Source organism: Meleagris gallopavo, chromosome 2 (genome assembly GCF_905368555.1).
Source record: "Meleagris gallopavo chromosome 2, MGAL_WU_HG_1.1, whole genome shotgun sequence".
Classification (NCBI taxonomy): Eukaryota; Metazoa; Chordata; class Aves; order Galliformes; family Phasianidae; genus Meleagris; species Meleagris gallopavo.
The window spans coordinates 9467907-9492106 of NC_139405.1; the positions used below are offsets into that span (position 1 = coordinate 9467907).

The 24200-nt window shown below is 43.3% G+C and overlaps 1 protein-coding gene across 7 annotated transcripts in view; it reads right to left on the reverse strand.

Annotated features, from left to right (window-relative positions):
- Positions 1–20695, reverse strand: part of LOC100543660 (calpain-13) — a 35510-nt gene extending 14815 nt beyond the window's left edge. For 4 of the 7 annotated variants that reach the window (XR_792379.4, XR_014881851.1, XM_010706519.2 and 1 more), the window contains exons 1-12: positions 20542–20695; positions 17667–17915; positions 13722–13791; positions 12772–12890; positions 10192–10325; positions 8442–8616; positions 7415–7483; positions 6327–6412; positions 5635–5709; positions 4652–4818; positions 3283–3431; positions 894–1054 (exon numbers count right to left, since the gene is read on the reverse strand). Coding sequence is in view for 5 of the 7 variants with exons in the window: in XM_010706519.2 (XP_010704821.1) it covers positions 894–1054; positions 3283–3431; positions 4652–4818; positions 5635–5709; positions 6327–6412; positions 7415–7483; positions 8442–8616; positions 10192–10325; positions 12772–12890; positions 13722–13791; positions 17667–17903 (1442 nt within the window). In the remaining 2 variants the exon portion in view is untranslated. Of the gene's footprint in view, positions 1–893; positions 1055–3282; positions 3432–4651; positions 4819–5634; positions 5710–6326; positions 6413–7414; positions 7484–8441; positions 8617–10191; positions 10326–12771; positions 12891–13721; positions 13792–17666; positions 17916–20541 lie in introns of those variants that run through there. The other 3 variants (XM_010706521.4, XM_010706520.4, XM_085218866.1) reach the window with 3 other exon arrangements.
- Positions 20696–24200: the final 3505 nt, after the last annotated feature.

Here is a 24200-nt window from a genome sequence, read left to right on the forward strand (position 1 = left end):
CTCTCCTGGAATGAGCTACATCCAAGGGCTGAACCTTCTTGTGCATGAATCATCACACTGAAGGCAGACTAGCCCATGGCACAGACTACTCATGTTTGTTGTCCATAACTAAGGAGTTGCCTTATTTGGTTTTGAGCCATTTTTACTGAAGGCCAAAACCTAGAAAACAATCTCATTATGAAGATATGGACTTGTGACATAAGAGCTGCAGTCATCTATTCTGCAAAACTTACTGAAGGAAAGGCATTGCACATCTGATCCCTAAGGTTGTTTGGTAACGCTGAGCTCCAGGGTTTGCTCTTTAAATAAAGCACACCCAGATATTTATACACAAATGCAATAGAAGCTGCCTTTGCAGGAACTGTGATACTATTTTTCTACCACGCTTATTCTTCAAGGCCCCTCTCTTATGGAGGGGAGCCGTATTGGCCTGTGTATTTGATCACTAGTTGAAGGGTTCCAAATCTTCCACTGCTTTTTGCATCTTTGCCAACAACCTGATCCATGTAGGGTCCAGCTGGCACAACATACAAAACTGCATAATGGCTGCTAGGAAAAAGAAGCTTGCAGTCCTTCTTCTATTAAAGAGAGATTTCTTTGCAAGCTGGCAGGGCATATTCCATAATTATTGCTCATTGTGCTGCTCTCCATACCAAAGGATCCTTGATGGCTACTGATGAGCTACTACCCTATTCTGCAATGGCCACCTATGCATCTGCCAGTACACAAACGATCCCCCTTAACATAGTCCTCAACACTTGGCTGTGCCGTCCCAGCACATTTATAGAGTACATTACAAGCAAATTGCTACATCAGTTATCTCGACATTAAATTGTTAAATCCTGGCATACAACAAATCTGGGGCCTGTATGGAGTACTTGTCATTATCTTACTCATTGTAGTCTTGATTCTTCACAAAAATTCGTAAGACAAATTCAAATTCTCGGTCCTCTGTTGTAGCAGGAATGACAGCATAAGTTCCTGGGCTCAAATTAAAGCAGCTGCTCACGTCTCGGGTAAGGGAGAAATCTTGTTTCAGAACTTTGGAGTTCTCCTAAAAGAAAAACAAAGCTGGTTATCTCACCTTCCATGCCAGGAATCAAAGTCAATCAGTAAGTGTACCCAGAGCAGCCTTATGTTCCCACTACTCTCTGGATCTACACTGCATCTGATATACCTTAACCTTCCCAGAGGCATGGAAAGCTTGAACAGGAGACAGACTTTGTCCAACAACACATCAATAATACAAAAAGTTGGAAGAAGTGGGGAAAAAAGGAAAATAAGAAAATATATTTAAGTGGCTTTGAAGAGAACTTCAATTAACAGTAAGGATGCTCTTACTAAAACCTTCCTGAGATCTAGCATAACCCAGGGAGCTTGCTAAGCATCTCACTTTGATGACAGTGCTTCAAGCATCACAACTCAAACCTTCCAGCAAGTGTCACAAGGAAACAGAACGTTCTCATCTTTCTTGTGTTATTCCAGTATGTTTGCTGAGATGAAACTAATATAATGCAACAGCTATTATTACAATGACATGTAAAGATAGCATAATAAAAACCCTTACTAAACACATTCCCCCAAATACTTCAGCATGTATAAATTCCATTTAGAATGGTTGTACAGCATGGCAGGGTTATTTATGAGCCATGCCTTCGGGAGAAAAATAGCATAAAACTGCTATTCTGGGAGGGAGAAAAAAGATGACTACTGTTACAGAGGGCTGGGAGGTATGCAGACTGCCAAATATTATGGGTCAGATATTGAGCAGATGGAAATGGGCAGCACTGTGAAGAAATAAATGGCACAATCCTTTTTTACTTTTGTGTCTCATTCTACATTCCTTCTGGTAAAAAGCAGAAGCAGATTAATATCTCAAAGAAGTCAAAACTGGTGTGAGATAAGAATCAGACTCCATACATTGCCCAGCTCTATCACACAACATTAAACTTCCCTCACAGCTATGTATTAGTTCTCCACATCAATACCTAATTAAAGGCTTCACAGAGCTACCAACTACATCCATTCTGGTTTGCATCTTTGCCTGTGCTACATTCCCCTCTCATCCTGCCAATGGATGATACCCTTACCAATGACAGTATGATGCGCCTCAAATGATACCAAACAACGAATAATGCTGCTGATGAATAATGGAAGTAAAAGCAGTTGAGGGGGAAGAATGAACCACATGGATCTTAGCAATTGCACTTTCTTTTTGAAAAGAGCCCCCTCTTAAACTTTTTACATTAAGATGCCACTTCTGACTACTCTCAGGCACTGAGGGTAGACACTGTGAATAAACCGAGGGAGTAGCAGCACTAAGGACATCTTTCCTTCATTACCAAGGTGTTCCACAGAAATCCTATTGCTCTGGTGATCAGCTGCTCTGACTTTGCCCTTCAGCTCCTGCATGGGAGCATCTTGGAGCCAAAGTCAACTTCAGCCTGAGGCAAGCCATGGGCTAACACCTCACAGAGGTCACATCAGCCAGAAGTGACACGCTCATCAAATGTCATTTGACCTTGAGGGCAAAACAAAATGAAAATCAACTGGAGGGGAAGAAAGATGAAAATCAAAGCAAGTTTTAAATACAAAATGAAAACAGACCAAACCTTTTGCCTGGACTGCTTCCCGACTAAACAAAAACCTCTTTCCAGTGGTCTGTAGAGCTATGCCTTGACAACCCACCAAAGATTCTTTTAATCAAGATGGGCATGTACCAAACTAGTGCATGCAGGGATCTCCATGTCTGGTGACTGTTGGGGGACAGCTGATGAGGGTGCTGGAATGACTGGGTTTCCTATTTAGCAGGAGTGGCAGATCTAGTTGAGCAGCATGGCTGGTCTCTTGGCACCCTGAGGGCTGGCAGATGCCCCACACAGAGGCTGTCCTTTAGTACAGATAGTGAGTTCCAGGCACCGAAGAAAAGCCTTCCCAGCTTTCCTGTAGGCCCCCCTTCAGGTACTAGAAGACCCCTATAAGGTCCCCCTGGAGTTTTCTCTTCTCGAGACTGAAAAGCCCCAACTCTCTCAGCCTATCCTCATAGGGGAGTTTCTCCAGCCCTCTCTTCATCTTTGTGGCCCTCCTCTGGACCTGTTCCAACAGCTCTACGTCCTTCTTGTGTTGGGTCTATCTTAATATGGAAGACATCCAGAAACTTGCTCCAAATAGATTTCTCTCCAAAAGACAGTCCAAAGACAATTAAATCCTTCACTTACATGTACAGGTATAATAAGCCACGTAGCAAACAACAGTATCTACATAATATCTAACTGTGCTTACCATGGTGATAAAGAAGCCAATCTTCAATTTTTGTGCATCCTGCATACCCTCTGCATTTTTTTGTATGAGTGAAATGACCACATTGTAGGATTTGGGGTCATAATTTGTTACTTTGAAGAAATACTGAGGGTTCTTTGAAACTGCACCTGCTGAGGAAGTATTATTAGATTAGTAATAGCCACTCAGATGTCCCAGTAGTAGCCTCTTGTGTTAGATCTTGCTTATAAAGACTCAGAAGAAGAGCTAATTACTTCTCCAAAATGCTTTTGATGCAACAAAGCACTGCAGTCCCTACCTTATTAGCAGGGGTTGAGGAATCTAGAGTTAAACTAATTGCCCATTAATCATTTTAGAAATCTCTGGCAAAGTCATAAGCGTCCCACCTGTCTCTGTTTCACCTACATGGCATACTTTCCCCAAGCAGGAAAGCAGCAATTTTCAATCCCCCAGCTGACCCTGTGGCTGAGTTGAAAAGTACTGCTTTTTGGAGATCATAAGCACATAAATGAAAAGCACAAAATGATCCAAAGATATCCTCCTCTTCCTACCTGCTACTGTTTGTGATGCAGAAGACGGTGCTGAGGGCCAGAACAAAAAGGCCAAAGGTTTAATTAACAAAAGCATCCCTGACAAGAAGTGAAACTGGAGGAAAAAGATCTGAGGTGTCAGCATCCACTTAAGTCAACCTAGACATGAAGCCATGTATTTGAGTGGCCTTGAAAACTTCTCCAGACCAGTCCTCAGCCTCTCCTCACAGGACATGCCTTTCAGCCCTGTTACCAGCTTTGTTGCCTTCCTCTGGGCTCTTTCAAGGACCTTAACATCCCTTCTGTATTGTGGAGCTCAGAACTGCACCAGCACTAAGTATAAGGAGAGAATCACCTCTTTTGATCAGATGGTTATGCTGTGTTTCAGGCACTCCAGTAAAATGTGCGGTCTTATCTGGTCAAGAGACATTCTACCTTTGAACACCGAGCTTTGTAGCACAATTCTTTCATTCTATATCCATTTAATTCCAGAGTACCTCTTTCTCTGGGGGACCAGTCACATATTTGCCAGACCAAACTTTCTGATGAGGTCCCCTGCAGCACCTACTTCAACAGGCTGAAAGAACATAGACAAGCACGTTTTGATTTTAGGCAGCCTAGGATCTCTAAATCACAAGCCTTCTTTTTTTTTTTTTTTTCCCCAACTCAGCAGCCAGTGCCACTGCTTTCTTTCTATCTGTTTCTCTAGCTGATAGGTGCTGTAATGAGAAAGAGCAGGCATTAACAACTACCAATCAATATTTCTGCTAACTGGCGCTCGTAGCGAATGTTTCACTGTAAGCCCTGGTGTAGAGGAGGAGACTGCAGGGAGCATTTATTACCAGAAGAATAGTCACTCCTGCCAGTAGTGAGCAGCGGGCTCCACAGGTTGATGTGCCTGTCCACAGACCATCCTGTGTGGTGCTGATCTCCAAAGTCCAGAAACGTTGGGGTGCAGTTACAAACACACAGCCAGGAAAACTGCTCCCGAAAGCTTTCACAGGACATCCTGCAAAGGAGAAAGCTGCACCTTTCAGTCTGAGACACCAGTTGGATATTCCTGTTCAACCCCTCAGTGTCTTCAAAACAGGGTACAGAGCCATGGTACAGGGTACAGACAAGCTTGGCTGATACTTAGCAGTAGAAGTTAGCTCTTAGTGCATTTGGATTGCCCTAAATGCACGTAGAGCCCCAGCAAAATTAAAGGGCATGTTCAGTAGTGCCTTGATGGAGTTCTGCTATTCCCAGCACATCCCTGCCATAGTGCCTTGTGCTATCCCACTGCAGTGTCCTGTCCTGCCTTCCATGCTTTGCTCAAGCTGCAGTGTCCATCCCAGACTAATTTGTTGTTCATTCCCGTCTTCCTCAAGGAAAGTGTGCACTTTCTGAAGGACAAGAGCTTTTACAGAGAATGGCTAACCCATGGCTAACTGGATCTGAGAATAACCAGAGGCCGTGAAAAGCCTTGCAGAGCAGTCAGGTGCATGAGCCCTAGGACCTCAGCTACTTATTCCTCTGAGCAGTCTGAAATTCAAGCTAGTCACTTGGAGAGAGTGACAAAATCACTAGGTCTCACCAAGTTGGATTTTCACTACTACTACTTCTTTTTCTTCCCATCAGCTTGTGGCATAGTATTGGTCAGTTTCACTTCTTCAAGCCTTGTTTCCTCTGATACCATTGCAACAATTTGCTGTTTGCCCACAACTAACACAGGAGTGCTTTGAACCATTACTAAGAACAGAGAAAACAAATGCCCAAATGACTCTTCTTTTATAACAAACACAAAGAGAAAGCCTGATAGACAAAAGGATCAGTTGGGAAATACCAGAATTCTCCATCATTTTTCTTTCTGTAAAGCTCTTCCTTAATTTCAGGCTCAACGTAGTCCCATTCTGGAGAGCTGCAAACAGGAACAAACAGCTGTGAGAGGTACAAGTTTCCATCTTTCCAGTCTATTCCTCTACCCAGTTCATCAAATTGAGAGGGATCAAGAGGGGTAAGGTAACTGCACATGGGAACAGAATTGTGTTAATATTTTCATAACCAAGGCCAGCAAATAGGGCACTTTTGCTCTGCTTAGGGTTACCCATCCTGGAATGGGAAATCCTGCCTCTCCCCTAATGCTTCTCAGTGCTGATATCACATCAGTGTGCAGAGGGCACATTAGCCAGTCGGATGTATTGTTTTTAAGCAGCATGTTTATAATTAAGCGAGGATTGTACTTTCTGTTGAATGCAAGATAAACATAATCAATAATCTATGCAGCTTACCAACTGAGAAAAATGCCCACATCGACAAAAAGGTATACCTGAGCTAGGCTTAGCGATGAGTACATATGAAAGCAATGCTTCATGAGTTTTCTCAGTTGGATTTCTTTGCAACTGGCATCAAGACTTACAGTGAATTGATTTAGAAGTGTTTGTTTCATTATAATGGGTGTCAGGTACAGGTACTTTTATAATAAGTCTATACAAGAGTGATTTGCCTTAGGAGATGATAGAAGTTTTGAGGCCATACCCATCACTCCAGGGCCCCTTCCACTCCCCATGGCCCCATGGATTCCAGACTCTGATGATATGTTCCCAGTGGTTCTTGAATCGTATCTGTAAAGATGGAAAAAACAAACCAAATCTCAGTCACAGCTTTTCATATGCATGATATTCAGTGATAATATGGGAGATAAAATACATCTTCTGTACTATGGAAGCCTGGCTTAACTGCAGCTAAAAAGACAGTTCCCTTTCCTGCTTGTAAAGGAGTGATGATGGAGATGTCCTTGCTTTTCCAAGGATAGCAAATAGCAGAAAGTTGACACAGATATGGCAGCCTTGCTGCCGTGCCACAACTTCAACAGCTCTGGGAAAGTCCAATGCAAGTTCTGCACATCTAACACTGTGTCTTAGCAAAGACTTTGGGAGAGGAGGCCACTTGACTGCATCGTGCAAATGTTGACAGTCAGCATGGAGAGTGATGATAAACAAAACCTGTCTTTCTACAATATCATGGCTTCCATATCTGGAGTTTCTGGTGCTTTCCTCTCTTCCTTTTCCTCAGAAGAAACACACCTTCAGAGTGAAAATGAAATGGCAGAAGTGGACAGGAGAAGTACACTTTTGCTTCTGGCTCTCCTTATATACACTGACAGTGCTGGAAAAATAAAATGCCACGACACTCTCTTCCCATATGCAAAGATCCAATGGCCTGGGCAATCTCCTGAACATTTCCCTGCAGCACATGGGATGCTTTGGCTCTCCTGTAAATGAGACATACATTTTCTCCTTTCTGCACATATCATGAGCAGCAGGAAGCTAAAAGAGACCGCTCCTTTCTCCAACAGGATTTGGGATCCTTCCAGTCCCAACCCAGGGAGGGCCAGTCAGAAACTTCTCATCAGGAAAAATTACAGGATTCTGATATCCTCTTCTCATTGTGCTAGAACCTCTGTATCTCCCAAAATTTGAACTAAATACTTTCAGAAATCTCTCCTAATGGTGGAGAGTTAATTACAATTACTCTGAATGGAACAGCAGTATGGCTGCCTTCCACATCCCTGTGGTGGACAACCAGTATGAGACCACAAGACAGGAACAACTCCACAGTCTTACCTTCACGGCTCCTGTGACAGTGTATGCATGACCTTGCACAATCCCATTCCTTAATACTGTGTTTCTCATCTGGAAAAGAGTGAAAATATAAGTTATATCTCTTTGCCATACTGCAAAGGAATGGTCGTTGACCCCCAGAACTGGCATGGGAGAAAGAGACTCAGTTTTAATTTCAGCATTATCTCAGATGTACCAGCTCCAGAGAAACGTGACTGCAGCTATGAGCAGTTCAGGAAATATACAAAAGTACATGTCTTCCCACAGTTGAAAATTTTTAATGGTACAGAGTTGGTGCAACTACATCATGATGTGGATTGGGCTGCTTGGAGGATGAGAGCCTCAGCATCTCATTGCAGCCCAGTGTTATGCACCTGACCTGAGAGGTTTGTCTGTCACCAGTTTGCAATAGCCAAACTTTCTGCCCTGACAAACCAGACAATACAGAAGCAGTGGAACATGCCTTGCAGTTTTCCTTGACATGCTATATAAGCCCTTGTCAAGTCTTTTAATAAAAGTACTTAATACATCACAAAATATTTTCCAGCCTCCCAGCATTCATATCAGTAGCCTGCAAATCATGATATGATAACAGTATCCCCTTACAGAAGACAGGAACATTTTGGCTTTGCTAGAATCAGTTGCAAAGCTTTAAGACCAAAATCAGCCCTGCTGCAAGAAGATAGCATTCGGTCACAGTGGAATTAGCCAGGAGATACAGCTAAGAGACAGCTGAGTAATTGATTCTATCAAGGTCAAAATGGGAAGAAGGCCCCTCGGAGAGGGATGTGCATCTTCCCTCCATCCACAACTGTTATTCACATCCGCATTCAAACCATCTACATCTACCCAAAAGCCTTTACATTCCACATCGCATAACCTTATTTACTTTCTGCTGCCAGGATCTCACCAGGCATCCATGAGCTGTGACCATGAAACAGAGTGATTATGGATGTCCTTTTTTCACTCAAATGAATAAACTTGATGCAAACATAGCAAACCAAGATGTGCTTCTGGCCTTGTGACTCACCCGGCCTGAGGTGCTACATCCCATCAGACACTGAGATTTGCTAGCAGCTTTCAGAATGTCCTCCAGATAAGGAGGGGGGTCCTTTAATGAGAACTGCATTTGGACTCCGCCTGTGAAGTCTACTAAAGCATCAGAAATGTAGCCCCCGTGCAAGTTCTGGTAGGAGCCCTGCAGCCTGAGAACAGAAAAAAATTTCAGTAGTCCTTACACCGTGCTTTTATTAAACAGCGTACAGTGATGGCTTCTGAAATGAACACAGGCACTGAGACAGTGAAAATGGGAGAGCCAGAGATGTTAGGGCCAGGTAATGAGGTCAGGTAATGAAAGGCAACATGACTGAAATAAATGCCCAGACAAACACATGTCCTCTAGGATGAATGAGGCAGGGGGACTTCATTCAGTGTATTCACCCAGACCTGGAGCACCTGTCTAGAGTCATTATGGATAGTGGGAAATACGTAAGGTGCATCTTGTGCCAATAGACACACTTTAGGGAGATGAGTTGAGTCTCATCCTGAAGTATTCAGTTTCTTTCTTCCGAACCAGAAGGAAGCCAAACACGACTAGCTTAAATGGATGCTTCAGCTAAATGAAGGCGAGCTGCTAATTCCTACGTAATACTTTGTCGTGGCTCTTCACAGAAACAACCAGAATTCCTTTTGCAATTGGAAAATAGAGGTTATTTCTCTGTATTTCCAATGCAAAACAGAAAAAAATTTTCAGCACTGTTCCCAAATTCCTCTGCTAGAGTGCAAGAGGGCAATAATTTGATGTTGTCAACACAGTTCTTCTGTCTTTATCATGCTTTTTATAGAGGCAGCAAATAAGCTGGAACACATTGTATTTAGAAGAGGTAGATCATGCTGTTAAACCTCACTATGCACACTGTATTTAATGTATATAATCAAATGAAGTCTGTGGCTAACTGTATTTTGAAGAATTGTCCCTGTCCTCCACGGATGAAAAGAATTAGTCACAGGCGCTGGGGAAAAGCTTCTCAAGTGGGAATCTCATAAAGAGCATCTCCTGCAAATTTAATTTAGTAGAAGTTTGCTTTGCTTTGTAAATAAAATCTTATGCAGCAAACTGGTAACAGCTCCTGAGTCAACTCCTTTGAAATATCTCAGGACAAAAAAAGAATCCTATTCTTGAGTTAGCATTTGCTGATTCTCAACCGGATTTGCTGAAATAATTAGCTTTCATTACCATTTTGTACTTCACAACAGTTTGTTCCAGGGCACGTCTGCCATGCCCCAGCCCTTCAGACTTCACTCTAGCATGGGAATTTCTCTCAGAGTATTTAATAACAGGCAGCATTATAAATGCTAAAGGATAACCTTCTGATCTCATTGTCTCCACCCAACATCTGCATGGTCTCTTGGTGACTACAGAGGTAATCCCTGCACAGTCTGCAGTTTTAAACAAAAAAATATAGAAAGGAACGCAGAAGTGAAGAAGTTTGCTTAAAATAATGAAGGGAAGCCCAGCCCCTTTGTGTAGCTAATCATTACCTTCTTCATTTTACTTCTCAGGCACTAACATCCCAGAGTTGGACAGAATACATTTAGGTCCTCAGCATGAGACCTACATCTCCAGGTTATATTGATCCTGTGCTTGCACACAGCCAGTTTCTTACAAAAGCGCAGGACATGCAGCTGTGAGCCTCAGTTCCTCCCTTTGCGATCTCTATAAAGCAGGGGGTGAAGCCACCCCATAAAGCACTTAGCACTGGGTAGGAGAACTGACTTACTTAGCATATGCTTTTTCCAGCAAGGATGGCCAGAATTCATTTGATGTTCGAGGGTGTACAGACAGGTAATTGCCATTTAGGAAAGGCAGCCGGTCATCTATCACTACATCCACCCAGTCTCCAAATTGCCAGAACTGAAGGGAAAAAAAAAAAAAAGAAAGAAAAAGAGGAAGAAAAGAATGAGCCTTTTTTTTAAGAGCTTATATTCATGCCAAGCAACTGTCTCTTGAAGCAGCACAGGAATTAATCTAAAGCATGGGTATGTGCAAATTCTCTCCCAAACTATTTCAGGCTAATGGTCTAACTTGTGGACCAAGCTACACATGACTGTATTTCCCATGGCAGAGGATATCATTTGGAAACAAACAGTCCTGCAGTCAGTGGGAGGAAAGATTCAATATGGGAAATACGCTAATATGATTGGGTGACAGCAAGAGCTTCACTTGATAAACAGTCGAGCAGACAGTTTGGTGAACCTCACACTTGGATTTTCCCCTGCAACACAGCTTTGGCCAGAGAGTCTCTATCAAGTCCCTACATTTTCCTTTCTCCATATCTCTATTAAGACTCAGATATGTGCTGTTGTGGAGAGGGCCAGTATAGTGACTAAAGATCATTTTGAGGTGTTATCCGTCTCCTCGATAGATGAGGAGGATGCAGGTAGTGGACAGAGCAGACGTTTCCAGCTGATGGAACCTTTTAATGGAGAAGGCTGGAAAGGAGGTCCGTGGGGAAGGCCTAAAGAAGCCATTTCCAGAGTCATTAGCAGATTAATGTACCTTAGCATGATTCACAGTCATAAGAGGCCAAGTTCTTATTTGCAGTAATGCTAAGGCCTCCAGTGGAAGTATGCCAGCAATAGATTTAGTCTACCATTTTATTTCACCAGCTTTGGCCAATGAAAAACCTCAAAGTGAGCTGTTCTTTTAGAAAAGGACAAGACCAGATCAGATCAGATTCCCTTTTGCCATAAGCCCTTGTAGTCCCTGAGGAACATTTCTGTTTCTTTTCCCAGGCTGAGCTACTCCTTGCTCACATGTGGCAGATCCTGCCTCAGAGGTATCAGTTTATGTAGCAGAAAAAGGGATTCCTGTAAAAACACAAAACTAACTTAATCCAGGTAGGTCCTTTAAGTTTTTGGAGGTTACGTGGAGCCTGACGTCCCAGTTGCACAGTTTACATAGCTCTTTAAACATTCCTGGTGAAATAAAGTCATTGTAAGTATTCTCTAGACAGAAATGCTATTCATCTTAACTACTGCTGATGAAATGCTTAACACCCTTAATTCTTGCTGATGAGCAGTTAGCACTGTGGAGGAAGCCTGGAGCAACCCCTCGTACTGCTGAGAGGCAGCATGCTAATATAAAAATTGGAGCTTATATGATTTGTCTTGAGATTCTTCACTGAACTGAGGACTGGTGGCTTTGCCTGTGGATGGCAGTAAAACGTCTTTGATGGAGTAATTGAAAGACATTGCTGAGAAGTCATTTCCATTCCGAGTAGCTTTCTCAGGGGTTCATTACTTGAGGAAAGCCAGAAACAGTTGCATTGATTTGCAGATGAGATGTCAGGAAAAACATTTTCAAATACCATAAGGTATTTATATTGCTTAAGATTTAAGGATTGTTCCTAACTAATCCTTTCAGAGCTCTCATGAGAGAAAATTTAGCTTGCATCTTTTTAAGTGGTCTAGAATCCCTTCAGCTAGGTTGCCTCACGTAGTGCACCTCTGCATGTTGGAAAAGGGCCAAGGCAGAAACATCTGATATTCAGAGGAGCAAAGGAACAGAAATTTATCCTGCCTATGAGATAATCTTCCTGGTGCTGATCCGTGAGAGCTCCAAGGGGTAAAAGAAGTGCCACTGCCAGAGCTCTCTGTGTATAACAAAACAGACTTCTGAAAAAAGGAAAATGATGAGTGGCCAAGTAATATACTGATTCTCTCTACCTCCCATTTAGCTTTCAGAGCTTAATGGTATGGCAAATGTTTCTAATCCCATAAGATATTTGATTGACTCAGATGCAAGCGAGCAGGGCCTGACAGTCACTCTCATCTCCCTGTCTCTTACCTGAGAGATTCAGAGAATATCAAGGGTTGGTAGGAAGTGAAATTTACTACAGGACTTTGCTCCTCTCTCTGAATCTGTTCCTCTGACCTGTCTCCCAGGATTTGCAATTTCAAGTAAATGCTACCCAGCTAATAGGGAAAGTTGAAGCATACTGGAAAACAGAAAATGAGTCCAAGTAGATAAAAAAAACATAAGAGCACTGACAACCACAACAAATCAAAGCAGAAACCAGAATGTCATCTAGACTATCTGTGTACACAGATCCATCCAAACAACTGGTATCTGTACCTCTGGAGTGGGTAAAAGTCATAACTTTCAGAAAAAGGCTTCAAATTCCCTGGAGTTTGATTGTACCACCTGGAAAAGGAGGAACCATTCAAAAATTTGGGATTTACTGCAGAGTTCTTAATTAGTTCTCAGAACCAAAGCATTTAAGGATGTTGAGATGTTCGGATCCCTAAATAATCCAACCAGCCAAGCTTGAGCAGTACAAATACGGCAGATTACTTACCCGAAAATGGAAAATCCCAGCATAATCACTCTGGAATCCTTGGTCCTTTGGTAAAACATTTTCCAGAAATCGCTTCTGCATTGTCAGGGAGCCCAGGGCAGCCAGCATCCAGCAGTCACCTCGAGGAAGGGAGAAATCCAGTACATTCAGTAAGTTATTCACTGTTGCGGACAATAACTGGCTCCTCAGAAGAACAGACTTAGACATCTAAGAAGCAGCTTATTAAAAGAAGCCAGCATTCTTCTGTCTTCCTTCTGTTCTTCAAAAAAATTGAAAAGCAACCTAGCATTCACCAGTAATGCCCCATGGGAGTCCTGATGCCACTTAACAATCCTTGGCTATTTTCATACTTATCTTTTGTGGTCATGTTGAGATCTGCAGTCTAGAAAGTAGCATAGAAAACCTTCACACCTCCCAGTGAGGTGAGAAACAGGAAGACAGCTCTTACAGTATGGGAGCTGCTCTCAAGACAAAGATGATTATGAGCTGGAAGGAAAAGATGGAACTGATATGAGATGCAGACACACATCTGTCTGAGTAGTGCAGAAGATGGACAGAAGTATCATAGGAAAAGAAAAAAATCACAAAACAGTAAGAGTGACCAGATGGAGATGTTAGGATGAAATACATATGGGAGCTGTACCTACTTACCCAATAATTGTATTTGACCCTTGTATTCAAAGTTTCTACCTGCTTTTACTTAGACCTTGTCCTTATATAGAGAGAGTGGGTGCCATATATGCTAAAGTAGCAGGTATTAGAGCTCCTGCATTTGGGAATCCTGTTAAATATCTCCAATGAATTGCATGCAGACTTGCAGCAGTCTGGAGTGAACTACACTGTTTACTGAGGTTACCATGATTCATGCCTTTCCACCAAGAACTCAGAATATCACAAAGCAAGCACAGGTTGCTCCCTGTCAATCTTTTCCAAAACAGGAATGACCTTACCTATTTCTCCTTGAATAATATCAAATCTGCTAACTCCATCCATTATCAAAAAGGGGTTTCTCAGAAGCTCCTGAAAGAAAGAAAATGCCAAGAGAAGTGTGAGGACCCAGCCTCTGCCAGCCACAAGTTCCTTGCCCCTTTCTGAGTCCCTTATTGGCTTCTCATTTGGGTTTGTCTAATGCTACAAACACCTTTCAGAGGGCTCTGTGCCCAAGTGCCAAACCATACAGTTTTCATGGAATTGGATTCCTAGTGAGGTGGTGAATTCCCCATGGCTGTCAGTGATCAAGAGGCATTTGGATAATGTCCTCATTAACATGCTTTAACTTTTGATTAGCCCTGAGGTGGTCAGGCAGCTGTATGTCCCTTCCAACTCAACTATTCTATTCTAGTCTACTCTAGATTTGTGATGGGAGCAGCACTTCAGAAACCTAGCCCTTTTCCAGCAGAAGGAAAGAGAGGAAAGGAAGTTTCCAATTAGCTCCTCATTCTTCCAAGGAAATACAGTGGACATAAAGCATCAGGATCTACTGTCTGTTATTGCAAAGCATAGCTATGTGCCTAGTTACTTTGCACATTAATATGCAAACTTTACAATGCACTAGCACTCAAATTACATGATAAACACAGAAGCTAGATTTACATTTCTAGAAAGTTTGCTGTGTTTCACAAGAAACTATTATGAGGCTTTGTAGCATTTTCCCCCGGATTCTTCCATTTCAGTGTTTAGTACACTACCTGTATAATGGGATGTTGTATAGAATCTGCTTAGCACTAGTAGCTGAATAAGCAGAAGTCTAAGAACTAAGACTGATGAACTTTTACACATCTACAAGTAAGGAGGGCTACAGAGACAGCTCCAACTGGAAAATAAGAAATTAAGAAAGACTGTATTGACATACCACAGCCATCAGCAGTCATACAGCCCTGCAGACAGGAGAAAACAGCTCACCTAGAGACAATGAATGGAACCAATCCAAAGCAGAAAGACTTCCAGCTATTGGTACTATTGGACTGCCAGGTGAGGGCTTGGGAATGTAGAGTGTAAGGGCAAAACTGCCTAGGGATTTCTTTGCTTGCAGTCCTTCCTCAGAAACACCCAGCTTGAGCTGTTGCTGTAACTTTAACTCTGAAGAAGATATATTTTTATTTTTGGCTTATTAGTGTTGAGGAAGCGAAGAATAATAAAAAACTGGTGTTGTTTGGAAGCTAAACTCTCCTCTCAGCTAGATAAATCTTAATTCAGCAACACTGCTGTGCCTGTTACAGCATTGCTCTGGATTAAGAGGCAAAGCTGCTACCGCTGTTCTCCATGCTGAGGGAATTCCCTAGCTCTGTGCTGAGGATGAATCAGGCATACACTGATGTTGCACACCCAAATCCACAGGAAACCTCCACAGGGTAGCCAGCACAGAAATGAACCAGTCAGACTAACAAGGGAAGGAAGATCATGGAATGAACAGCGCTGGCTCAGACCAAAGGTCTGCCTGTTGCAGTGCTGTCTGACAGGGTGGTGAAAAGCAAGCTCCGCTGCTCCTCCTGCATACATCCATATATTTTCCATCCACTGGGAGTCAAAGGACTTTCTTGGCTGGAGGCTTTATCAACAGTTAGATGTGAAAAAACAGGCTGATCTTAAGGGGTTTTTCCTGCGCCACCAGAACTCAATTCCTTGCTTTGCAGCAGGATAATTCAATTCCTGTTCATACTTCAGTGCCTTCAAAAAACTGCCCCAGCTCTCTGTCACAACAGGGATAGAGGTGCTCAGACTGCATAGATGGGAGCCCACGAGTGTGAGAGGAAAACCCTGCTGGAGAACAGCCATCACTGGAAGCAGAAACCCATTCACATTGCACCTGCAACTCCTTTGTGTGGTTCAGTCTAAAACACAATGGCAACTGCAAACAAAGGAGATAAATAGGGTACGAACCTCAAGACTTTGAAAGGAGAAATACTGAACAGGATATAAGGGAACCTCACATTTCCATAGTTTGCTTAAGGCAGCTTACGTGACTATCTACATTTGTTTTCTCTATTTTTATTTCTTTCTATTTGATAGGTGTTCCTGCATTCCTCCCCCATGCCATTAAAGCTAAGTTTTTAGGTTAACTCCAAGCTACCATCTGCTTTATTGTCTGAATAGAAGTTGTCTGTTTCTCCCCTCTGGCTACAGATAAGCCAAGACTGATGCAGCAAGAACTGCAGCTCAGCTTAGTTGTGTGCAAAGATCCTAATTCCATAAGACTTTCTTTTAAGGGCTCGGTTCTGTTTATTCAGTTTCTTGTTCAGATTTCTTTAATATTGATGCTGTTTCTGGGAAATCTCCGGGAATTAAAGAAAGTGACAATAAACAAAGCATCACCCAAAGGAGTGTAGAATTAGGATAAGCATTCTGTTCCTGAAATATCTGCACCTGCTTTGCAAAGGGCAGAGGAGGAGGAGAGGTCAAATGTGAGAAAGCCCTTCTGCAAACTAACTGTATCTAATAGTGAAACTTCTATGATTTAAATAAGTAGTGAGTCCCATAAGACAAGCATTGTCTGAAATTTTACTGTATCTTACTGAAATTTTACTTTACATCATGCAGTAGCATGATGTTCCCCAAGTCTTCACTAAGGGATGATTAATGCTTGAAGCACCACGTGCAAAAATCTCTACAAGGGCTTGGTGTTGAAAACAGGTCTGGAGCAATTCCCATCTAATGGAAAGCCACAACTACTGCACAGTTAGGATAAGGGACATTTCAGATGACTGACCTACCCCTCCAGGAACTCCCATCCCAAATCAGCTCACTTTTCAGGTCAAAACAAGTTGGTACTGACTGTTACCACTGACTCCTGCTGTATGGAAATCAGTCTGTTTTCTTCCCGCTTTATACATTACCCCCAGATATGAAGACTTCGAGCTCTGAACATAATTGTCCATTTTCTCAGCAGTGTACAGGGTAAAATAGTCAGAGTGGTGTTGCTCAACTGCTACATCAGAGCTATCTGCTACATAAGTAACAAAACGCTATATGACTCAGAAGATGGAAGCTAAGAAACTAATAGGCCCAAATGCCATTTTTGTTACAGATACATTTCCAGAATTATTATTATTTTAGCATCAGGGGAGTAGCCTGTTAAATCTGAATGGGGAACCTTTCAAAGAGGTACTGCTGAATCAGTGGCTTAGATTACAGAAGTGAGAGATCTTTAGTAGAATTTGGGAGCTGTGTAGAAGCAGATTGAATGGGAGCAGTAGTTCTAGTAAGGTTCACAGACAGAAGCATACACAGTGACAACATTAGTGTTACAAATGCTAATCCACAGAGCTGGATGTCACTCTTATAAAGAGAGAGACTGAGATTTTCTGGCTTTGTAACCCGTACAGAGCTGTGACTATGCGTGAAGCCATGTGAGCTTGTCATACTGGAAGGTCAGAACCTACACATATTAAATGTGTAGACAGGAAAGAAAATCTCAACCAATTTGACGCCGGTACTTAGTTAAGTGCAGATTAAACTGAGGAAGGTTTTTGGAAGTAAGGCAAGAGCAGGAGCAGACTTGAAGGGGCAGCTGGTGAGCCCCAGGACCTGTAGAAGACAGAAGAGCCTCAAGAAAGGAGTTGTTCTATGCATGCCCTGATTGCTTGGGTGGGAGCTGAACAATTGGTCTCTTCCATGGGTTGACTGCAAGCCTCCCTGTTTGCTCAGGTGTTTACAGCATCCCTCTCCTTGCTGCCCTGGTCTGCAAAAGGCAGTTCACACACTAGACATGCAGAAGAAAATGCTGTCAATAGGTCAACTTCCTCCCACATGTCCTACAACAAAGGATGCCTTCTTTCAGTGTTGCATGCCCAGTGCTCCCCTTGGGTTACATTTCCCTGCTTAGCACAGACCTCTTTCCCCCCAAAATGAAGGCATCAGCAACAGTAACACAAAACACTTTGGTTAGCAAAACTCACCTTTGGCCTCTTCCACACTATTTGCTGCAGCTCATCCTTTGGGAGCAGGTTAGGACCAATGGAGCTGATATCGGCAGGGAAGGTGTCATCCTCAAACAACAGACCTTGGCTCAGACACAGGGATCGCAGGTGCTCGAAGTCCTGATTATTAAATTTCCTCAGGTTCTGGAGGCCTCCTGTTGTCCCTGCTGTTTGCATGCCTTGCTCCAACCTCAGAGCCGAGCTGAGGTTGAGCATTGTGCCCCTTTCCTGTGAAGGAGGAGAGACACAGACAGCCATTAGCTATCCAATCTGAAGTGGTGTCCTGAAGTATGAACCCTTCTTTTTTTAAATGCTTTAATTTATACAATTCACAAGGCAAGGTACAATTCACTTAGGAGAAGTGGGCATTTCACATATATGGTGAAATTCTACAACAGCCAGATTTAGCAGTTAGCACTGGAAAATCTACCACATGCCCTGGGTGAGGCATCCTCCTCCTTTAATTAACTTTGCTGTGCTAATATCTAGCCTGCTGTTTAGCTTCACTTTCAAGTCACTGGATTGCCATTGCTTTAAAAATTTCTTTTAGTAGGTAAAAAGTCTTTCCTATCAAGCAAATAGATTGCTGGATCTGGTGTGTTGCTGGTGCAGTACAATGGGAGCAGAAGGCTCCAATAAAAGCTAAGTCTTGGATTTCTTGAGCCCAGAACAGCCCCAATGGAGGTATGACCCAGGCACCTCGCCCCACATTTAGTGCTACCACGCATCTTGGTGCTTCAAGTCCCTTGGCCATCTCGCATTGTAACTACAGCACAGAAAAAAACAAGGAGATTTTGTGTTCTATTATCTTAATTAAAAACCCCACCAAAAAAAAGAAAAAAAGAAGAAAAAAAAGAAGTCCTATACAATTCAGAAATCACCCTTAGCCAACAAGATGAGAGAACATTCCCCTTGGGCTTGCAGTTTTTAATACAATGGAAATAAATCTCATGTAATGTACCATAACATGACAAGGGAATGGCTTCTTCTTAACAAATACTCATTTGAAACCGTGCCCAAGCCCCATGCATGCGAAGATCTATTTCTTGCAACAGTGTTCCAGCAAAACTGATTACTAATTCCAAAACTCAAATTAAAACTAACAGAGCTTGAAGGCTGGAGCTGACACGCGCTCCCTCTCTCCTGACAAAGAACACGAGCTTTTAGCGTATGTCTGTGTGCGTTTAATTACGTTGCTTAACATATCCGAAATAATTTGGCAACCAGATTGAAGAAAATAATACGTTTAACTACTTCTGGCCTTCCAAGAATCACTTTGTTGGCGTTGTATCTGAGTGTGCATGTGCATAGAAACACAAGCTCTGTCTCTGATGGGGTCAGCACTCCCCAGCTAGCACTGTGCCCCCAGTTGGCCACCCCTTTCAGAGCAGCCCCGGCCATATATCCTTTTCACTTGGCTCCCAGAAGGTGCAACAGCGACGGCGGAGATCACAACAGCTTTTAAAACAGAATGTTGCCTGCCTGGTTGGGGAGAACCTTACAGTTACTGAACTTTGAGGCAGAAAGGCTACAAAGGGACAAAACTGTAATGCAATGCTTGGCCTTTGGACTGTTCCCAGTCATGAGACATGTGGAGGGTGGAAACTAACTGGGTAACGCCAAGCGCCCACTGTTTTCTGCATTAAACAACTTAAAAACCACCAGCAAAGGGTAAGTCTCTTCACTCTCCTGCATTCATTCACAAAAGATGTCAAACCGCTGTTATAATCAGATACTCAGTGGTGGCAAATGCTACTGACAGCTAATTACACTTTGCACAAAGATTTATGTCAGAGTACACACATTATTTCCTTCAGTGGCTTCTGATAGTTTTCACTGAGTAGGAAGTGGAAATAAGCAATTAGCTTCATCACTGAGCTATCCACCTTCTCCTCTCCATCCACTTTTTTCAGAACATTTCTGATACATGTTGGCTCAGCTGGGTTTCTGTACTTTAAGATTGCTGTACTTGCATCAAGAAATAAGAAGAATCCCAGGAAGGCCAAAAGGCCATCAGCCATTCTTCCGTTCCCTCTCAAGCACTCCAAAATGTCAGTGTGTAATTTAATCTCACACACAGTATCCGATACATGCTACAGTAATGCAAACTCTCTTTTCCTGTAAGAACCTGTCACTCATGTATTTGGAGTACTGTAAAAACTGCAAGGAATCAGTTCCAAAATGTCCTTATAATGAAGGAAAGTGGGGGTTCATTAGCTCTCCTTGCACTCAGAGAACAACAAATGAGAGCATGATGGTTCTTGGCAGACTGCCCTCAGTGACAGCCAACTGTACAAGGAGGAGAAGGGACCTGAACTTGGGTGTCCCAAGCCCTCCAACAGACAGACAGCATATGGCATACAAAAGCCATGAGCACCACCTCACCTCCCCCCAGAAAATTCAAGTCCAAAGCTAGGCACTTTGGCAACCCTTCTATAGATTGCTTTCCCTGTAGTATCTGATACAACCCTCTGTTCCAACTAGTCTATGAAGTACTTCTTTCTGGCTATTTATTTTCCTACATAGCATAAGGACATTCCAGTTACCTTTTTTTCTGCCTCATTTAGCAGCAGCGTACAGTAACCATAGAGTCTTCCTCCTCTGAGGATCTCTGCTCCCACCTGATCCGATTACTTCTGACAACTTGCTGTTTTACTGTTAGGCATTTTGTAGGATGGCAAATTCATATTTTTTTTTCTTTCCCTCCATGCAACATTAAAGATGGGGACTCTAATTTATTCTGTCTCCCCAAGACGAATCCCTCTCAGTGTCACTGTGGTACTTTTCCAGCACTACTCCTTGCATTTTGCCTGCTTTATCTCATACTAAGTAAAATAGCAAAGTGATGTTTTACCTGCAGTGCCTCCAGTGGAACCCTTCAGCCAAATCCAAGAAAGCGACAGATGGGCTGCTGTTATCCCAGTGCTGCTTTATAGGGCAGCTTTTGCCCTGCCCTTAGCAAACACAACCAGGTTGAATTCAAGTTCAAGGCCAAAACCAAACAATACGACACAGGCGTTTCATACAGATACCATGTGTATACACACACAAATGCACTTCTTCTGCCAGACGCAGTTAAACCTCTATGTACATATAAAAGTTGATAGTCTAGTTTCCCATGGCTTACTGTGGTTTCAGATGCAGCCATTTTTACAGGAAGATAAGATTCATTTGCATACACAACAATTCCAGGTTATCCTTCTCGTACCAGGAAATGCAGCAGTGACATTGGGCATAGGTTGGAAGGACTCACCAAGAAACACGCTATCAGAGCTGTGGGCGATGTTACGTGGAGCCCAGAGTTGGACTCCGTGATCCAACTCAGGATATTCTATGATCCTATGTATTATATGGGAAGAGGGAATGCTGTTCATTTTGGGAAGGTGAAACAGAATCTAAAGAAGCCCAAAAGCGGTGGGAATGGCATGCAGCATATCCTCTGAGACACACTGCTTGGCGGCAGTCCTAAGTGTATTCCTACATCCTATAAATTCCTTTTTGAAGAAAAGGCCTTTGGCATCCTGGTAGACATCATGTTAAAAGTGAGCCAGCAATGTACTCTTGCAATAAAGAAAGCCAAGTGCATCCTGAGCTACATGAGCTGGAGCATAGCCAGGGATCAAGGGGATCTTTACCCTCTGCACAGCCCTTTTGTGTGCATTCCTGCAGTAATATGTCCAGTTTGGGGCTACCCAATATAAGATTGGCCCTGAAAGCACAGTAAATCCAGCAGAAGCTCACCAGAATGGTCAGAGTGCAGGAGCACATGGCATCAGAGAGGCTAAAAGTCAACCTGTTCAACTGGGAGAAAGGAACCTCATTGCAGTCACCTCTTCATAAAGGGCTCCCAGGGGCCAGCTAGAACCAGACTGTTCTTAAAGGGGCAGCAGAAGAGCAGAGGCAAATGACACCAGCAACAGCAAAGGGAACAACATGTGATAAGAAAGAAGAAAAAAAACCAAAAAAACAACTTCAGGATGGTTCAGCGCTGGAAAAGCTGCATGAGGAGGCTGGAGCATCTCCAATCCACGGAGACATTCAGGTAGATGAGGCCATCAGCAATATCTTCCAAATCAGACCTGATTTTGAGCAGGGATGGGACTTGAAAGTCCCTTCCCACATGAATATCCCTTTGTTTCTTCTTCTGAAGCTGCAGCTAATGCAAAAGCAATGAGCCTGGCTTCGGGCCTGCTCAGTTACCTCCACAAGGAACACAACAGTCCACAGTGGCCGCAAAGACCACCCGAGGGCCTGCATGATTAGCTCACTGCAAGCACTGTGTTAAGGCATATCTGAGCTAGCAAGCCCAGGTTGTGGCTGTGTATGCACAGCAGGTTAGATAATTAAAGCAAGAAATTACCCTCTCTTTTTCAAGCTACCACCACCAATTCATCAAGAGCAGTTCCTCTGCAGTTAATGTTCCCAAAGCTTAGCTTGGAGCTTAACAGCAAAACATACCAGTATATCATTCCTTCCATAACAATGTCTCGAGTTCAGAAATGCCTTCTGCTTGGACTGCAGTCTCTTTGGGTTGGGATGCCAACACTTCCTGTAACAGCTGGTCCACAGGAGCTTGGGAAAATGAGAAGATGAAAACACTCATGAAAAAGGCTGCTCAGCCTCTTCATCAATGTTTCATTGAGGTCTGTGGGTCTCTAGGCTTGGATTTTAAAAGCTGGGCACTGCATCCTGCTTACTCTATTTTAGGACTCTCATTTCCACACGAGAATTCAGCATTCAGCATACTCCAGCAGGAAATGCATCTGTGTAGATCAGAGTAAAACTGCTCCTGAGAGTGCAGCTTCACTTTTCCTTTAAGAGCTGCTTTCCACAACCACGACATAAATAAAAGCTGATTGCAACAGAAGCAGAGTGTGAAGATTCTTCTAGTTGCAGGAAAAGAGCTTGGGGTGATAAATGCTGGTGTTGCTAGCTCATCTGACATCACTCGCACTGCTAATTGCCTCCTCTCTGGGGAAGCAGCAGGTATGTTCCCCTCCAGGTACGGTGCTTTATTGTCTGGAACCGCTATCTCTGCTTAAATGGTGGATTAACATGATTTAAGAAATATTCATTGCAAAGTTGATTAGAAAGCACCATCACCAAGCTAGCAGGGGGTTTCAGTTATTGCAGCACGGCACCGATTTAAGAGTGTCAGCTTTCCTGCAGAAGGCTGTATTGATGTGTCCATTCTCACAGTGGCTCCAGAGGAAGGAATCCAGAAGGTACAGAGATTTCTACATGGCAATAAGCCTTTAGATTATTTTCTCTCCTCCCGAGTGTTTGTGCAGTCCTGCAAGAAAATACAGGCATTTGACTCACAAACACAGGGCTGTGTGTTGGGAGAGGAGGGGTGTTTTCTGCTGGTGCTACCCTGTTTGATTCTGGCAGATGCAACATTGCACTGACTTAAGGTTTGCTCTTGGAGAGCAGGGATGTTAATCCACCTCAGGGTGGCTGTGCAGCTTATTCCATTCATGAGCAGAAGATGCTGAGAGAAACTGGAAACTCAAAGTACTTCTAGCACACACACACACACACACGAGGGCCTTATGCTTGGAACTGGTGTCCATCACCACTCATCGCTGTTATCTGGGAGAAGAAGCTAACCCCCACCTTGCTATATCCTCCCATCCTCCTTTCAGGCAGTTGTAGAGAGTGATAAGGTTTCCCCTGAGTCTTCTCCAGACTGAACAATCCCAGCTCCCTCAGTTGCTCCCCATAACACTTGTGCTCCAGAGCCTTCACAGTTTTGCTGCCCTTCTCTGGACACAATCAGTGTCCTTCTTGTAGCGAGGGGCTCAAACTGAACATAGCACTTAAGGTGCAGCCTCACCAGAGCTGAGTACAGAGGGCTGATCACCTCCCTGCTCCTGCTGATTGCTCTATTTCTGACACAACCCAGGATGCCATTGGCCTTCTTGCTCACCTGGGCACATTGCTAGCTCACATTCAGCCAGCTGTCAGTTAACACCCCTATGTCCTTACTCTCCGTGTAGCTTTCCAGCCACTCTACCCCAAGCACGTACCAATGCATGGGGTTGTTTTGACCAAAGCGCCTGGCCCATGGCCTTGTTGAAGCTCATACAATTGCCCTCAGCCCAGCAATCCAACCTACCCACATCCCTCTGTAGGGCCTCCCTACCCACAGGCAGATCAACACTTCCTTCCAACTTGGTGCCATCTGCAAACTTACTGTGGGTGCACTTAAAATATTATTTGCAGCCTCTCTGAATCTCTGTGTTTTCTGTCATCTTTCCAAGGGAAAAAAAAAGGACAGAATAACTTTGCCCAAGTAATCCTGGAAGCGTTAAGGAAAGCAGCTCTCCTCACACCGCCCACACAGCTTACATGCTGAAAGTTTGGTTGCTGTCTTCTGCAACACTTCAGACATATGTCTTCAATTCCCATTTCCATTGTTTTTACCCCTATGAAGATCACATTTGTTTTTGCAGAGGTACTCCTAATTGACACCATGGTAAATAAAAAGGAGGCAGAAGATATTTCCAGGGT